This window comes from Colobus angolensis, unplaced genomic scaffold (genome assembly GCF_000951035.1).
Source record: "Colobus angolensis palliatus isolate OR3802 unplaced genomic scaffold, Cang.pa_1.0 Scaffold30, whole genome shotgun sequence".
Lineage (NCBI taxonomy): Eukaryota > Metazoa > Chordata > Mammalia > Primates > Cercopithecidae > Colobus > Colobus angolensis.
In genome coordinates this window covers 8,021,282-8,025,999 of record NW_012116266.1, presented here as the reverse complement: position 1 = coordinate 8,025,999, position 4,718 = coordinate 8,021,282, and the positions used below count along the sequence as shown (strand labels likewise).

Here is a 4,718-nt window from a genome sequence, read left to right as displayed (position 1 = left end):
TCGATCTCCTGACCTCGTGATCCGCCCGTCTCGGCCTCCCAAAGTGCTGGGATTACAGGCTTGAGCCACCGCGCCCGGCCCATTTCAAGAAGTTCTAAAGAACCGTTGGAAATTTTGGAGATCAGACTGGGTTGGGTGTGGGTTTTCCAGGGTGGGTTCTAGAAGGAGAAGTGGGACTTCTGTAGTTTGTTGAAGTTTTATTTTCCAAACCCAGCCCCCAAGTTTTTCTTCCTCTATTTATGTGCAAGGACAAAACAGTTACTGTTCTGCCTACATAGGACATGGACTTTGTCTGCTCTGAGCCCATTTTAGTTTAGAATATAGAGACCTCCCTCCAGGTCCTAAGAGAGAGATTCCATGAGAGATGCGCAACACCATAAGATTGGTGATTTGTATTTTGAAATGGCTTCCTTTGTTTCCTTTAAAGTCAATATCTTATATCTGAATAAACACAGTTTGCAAAGCATCTTTACAGAAATCTCATTGGATCCTCACCGTCACCTTTTTTTTGAGACAGAGTCTCACTCTTTCATCCAGGCTGGAGTGCAGTGGGGCGATCTTGGCTCCTCCACTTCCTGGGCTCAAGTGATCCTCCTTAGCCTCCCAAGTAGCTGGGACCACAGATGCGTGCCACCACGCCCGGCCAATTTTTGTATTTTTGGTAGAGATGGGGTTTTGCCATGTTGCCCAGGCTGGTCTTGAACTCCGCAGCTCAAGCGATCCACCCACCTTGGCTTCCCAAAGTGCTGGGACTACAGGTATGAACCACCGTACCCTGCCCTCACAGTCACCTTTTGAAGAACCTCCTGCTCAAGAGTTCCTCCTGCCTCAGCCTCCTGAGTAGCTGTGATGACTACAGACATGTACTACCATGCCTGGCTAATTTTTTATTTTTTGTAGAGATGGGATTTCCCTGTGACTCCCAGGGTGGTCTCAAACTCCTGAGCTCAAGCTGTCCTCCTACCTCAGCCTCCCAAAGTGCTGGGATTATATATGTGAGCCACTGCACCTGGCCAAGCATTCGTTTTAATCCTATTTTATAGATGAATAAACTGGGGCTGACTCAAACTGACTCAAAGTCACACTGTCATTACCTTTTTGATCCTGTACATCAGACTGGGCTGTATGCATGTTCTTGCTGGCCCAATAAAGTTGCAAGTGCCAGCTAACAACTCTTCCCACTCCACCTCACCATCTCACAGAGGAAAATTGTGACATTAATGGGAAATGTCAGTGGTGATGTCTTCAGGCTGGGCCTATGGAGTGACTGCCTTCCCACACATTTAAGCAATGCTCTGTCTTGTCTGAGGCTCAGACCTGCTGTTCTTTTTGGCATTTGGGACCTGCATGGTTTTTGGCTTCCTCCAGCTTTAGCCATTTTTATTCTGTTCTTTTAGGTAAGTAAGGATTTTCTGCCCCAGACCTCAGATTCCCATTCCCTTCCTAGCTTGTCTGCTGTTGTAGCTCAGTCCTCTTCCAAGACCATGCAAGATTCAGACCCTAGTAAGAGGAGATGGAGGAACTAGGACTTAAACCCACATCTTGTGATTGCAAGGCTGGTTCCTCTTTTGCCCTGCACCACGCGACTGTCTGCTTACGGTCATGTGACAGGGGCTTCCCCAGCCAGAACCTCCAGGGAGCACAAATAAAGGAAAGAGCTGGAAGGCACAGTATAGCATTTGTTCTGTCCAAGCCTCACATATCAACATGGGAAGGGAGAACTGGTGAAGCTTTCTTTCAAGGACTTTGATAAGGAAGGACATTTATCAGTGAAGAGAGGTTTTGAGGGATGTGAACCAATCTTGAGATAAGTCAACAAAAGAGCTTTGAGTCTGGTGTTTCCCTGTTTGCTTCTGCCTCCTGGAGGAGCAAATACTCCACGATTAGAGACATGTAAGTCCTTTGGAATAGAATAGCAGTGATGGAACTGGAGTCCTAGTCCAGGTTCTCTCCTTGTTCAGCCTGGATTCAGTACTGGATATTGAAATTCGCCTGCACCCTCAGAGGAGATGACTAGGGGACAGTGCATCCAGGCCTCTTCTATCACACAGAGAGTTTTTTTTATAAAGCGCATACACATTTAAAATTTAATGATACTCCCAAATTGCTCTTCAAAAAGGCTGTACAAAATTACAGTCCTGATAAAAGCTACCCAGAGATCCTGTGAAGGCATTTACCCTTATTATTATTATTATTATATTATTATTAGAGACGGAGTCCTGCTCTGTCGCCCAGGGTGGAGTACAGTGGCGCAGTCTTTGCTCACTGCAACCTCTGCCTCCCGGGTTCAAGCGATTCTCCTGTCTCAGCCTCCCAAGTAGCTGGGATTACAGGCGAGCACCACCACGCCTGACTAATTTTTGTATTTTTAGTAGAGACAGGGTTTCACCATGTTGACCAGACTGGTCTCGAACTCCTGACCTCAGGTGATCCACCCGCCTCGGCCTCCCAGAGTGCTAGGATTACAGGCGTGAGCCACTGGGCCTGGCTGCCCTCACTGTTTAATGGGTTATTTGCAACCTGTGAATCATGTCTCCCATTTCCTTGTTAATGATGCTGATTGATTATAGACTTAGGAATATCAGCACTTCCTTTGTATCTCTTCATTATTACATGATACAATAATTCATTTTCTTTTTTTTTTTTTGAGACAGAGTCTCACTCTGTTGCCCAGGCTGGAGTGCAGTGTTGCAATGTTGTCTCACTGCAACCTCCACCTCCCGGGTTCAAGCGATTCTCCTGCCTCAGCCTCCTGAGTAGCTAGGGCTACAGGGGCGTGCCACTACACCTGACTAATTTTTGTATTTTTAGTAGAGACAGGGTTTCGCCATTTTGGCCAGGCTGGTCTTGAACTCCTGACCTCAGGTAATCTGCCCACCTCAGCCTCCCAAAGTGCTGGGATTACAGGTGTGAGCCACTGAGCCCAGCTAATGATTCATTGTTTAATCCTTAGTTGTGGGCCAAGCAAAGGAGAAAAGTAAGAAGCCTTTTCCTTTTACTGATAGGAAAGGTCAAAGGACTTACCTAGTGAATTATTTACCTAAAAATGTATACAAATCACTCCAAAATTTAGTGGCTAAAAACAACAGTACTAATTTAATTATATCTTCACCTGTGGGTGAGGAATTTAAGAGCAGCTTAGCTGGGCTATTCTGGCCCAGAGTCTAGTGAAGTTGTGGTCAGTTGTCAGCTGGGTCATCTGAATGCTTGATTGGGATTGGAGGATCCACTTCTAAAGTGGTCACTCACATGACTGCGAAGTTGGTGCTAGCTGTTGGCGGGAAGCCTGTTCTTCATGTGGGACTCTCTGAGGGACTGCCTGAGTACTTTCATGATGTGGTGGTGGGCTTCCCCCAGAGTGAGCCACTCAGGAGAGAGAAAGATTGTGAGGTCTGGATTTCAATAAGAAGATCGTTGAAGAAAGAAAGGTTTTGTCCTCCCCTTGGTTTGATTGGACTAGAGTGGGCTCAGTCTGCCTGTGGCTGGCATCAGGCAGGAACAGTGGTATAGCAGGGTATAGACCATATTTAGGGACCTAAAGTCATGTCTTTCATGATTCAGATGGTTCCTGTTCCAACTGTCCAGGACTCGAGCCCGTCAAAATATGACACAAAAAAAGAAGCTTTTCATAATGGAGATTAGACCATGGCTAGGATTCCTACCCAGTCCTCTTGAGCTCTCCTCACTCCAGTGTTGTTTTCCATGTTTGTTTTGTGTTTTCCCCAGAGCTGCTTCAAGACACCTTCACTTCCCTGGGCTATGAAGTCCAGAAATTCTTGCATCTCAGTGTGAATGGTATAGCCCAGATTCTTGGCCAATTTGCCTGTATGACCGAGCACCGAGACTACGATAGCTTTGTGTGTGTCCTGGTGAGCCGAGGAGGCTCCCAGAGCGTGTATGGTGTGGATCAGACTCACTCAGGACTCCCCCTGCATCACATCAGGAGGATGTTCATGGGAGATTCATGCCCTTATCTAGCAGGGAAGCCAAAGGTGTTTTTTATTCAGAACTATGTAGTGTCAGAGGGCCAGCTGGAGGACAGCAGCCTCTTGGAGGTAGATGGGCCAGCAATGAAGAATGTGGAATTCAAGGCTCCGCAGCGAGGGCTGAGCACAGTTCACCGGGAAGCTGACTTCTTCTGGAGCCTGTGCACGGCGGACGTGTCCCTGCTGGAGCGGTCCTGCAGCTCACCATCCCTGTACCTGCAGTGCCTCTCCCAGAAACTGAGACAAGAAAGGTGAGCCCCCAGGAGGTGGTCAGTTCTGGACCACCTGCTTATTTTCGTGCCACAGGATAGGAATTACCACTGTGCCACGTTTGCTGCCCTTCTCTTCTGGGAGGAAAAGAGATTTTCCCTCCTGCATTGGGCTTGCCCTAGGACTACAGTATAGACCCGGCACGATTTATAAATACTTTGTAGTTAGTTAGTTTGTAGTTTGAATACTTTTCTTCAAAATTAAGAAATTTTCAGCCTGGGCAACAAAGTGAGAACTTACTCTATAAAAAAATTAAAAATTAGTTGGGTGCAGTGGTGTGCGCTTGTAGTCCCAACTGCTTGGGAGGCTAAGGTAGGAGGATCACTTGAGCCCAGGAGTTTGAGGCTGCAGTGAATCGTGATTGTACTACTGTACTGCAGCCTTGGAGTACAGTATCGGAGACCTTGTCTCCAAAAAATAAATAAATACATACAAATAACAAGTTTTTTTTTTTTTTTTTTT

General features: G+C 46.7%; 1 protein-coding gene across 1 annotated transcript in view; it reads left to right on the top strand.

Moving 5' to 3' along the window:
* The window catches only part of CFLAR (CASP8 and FADD-like apoptosis regulator), a 59,545-nt gene that overhangs the window by 51,678 nt on the left and 3,149 nt on the right, over positions 1-4,718 (top strand). Inside the window, exon 10 of the mRNA XM_011950009.1 lies at positions 3,727-4,237. Coding sequence (XP_011805399.1) covers positions 3,727-4,237 — 511 coding nt within the window. The remainder of the gene's footprint in view (positions 1-3,726; positions 4,238-4,718) is intronic.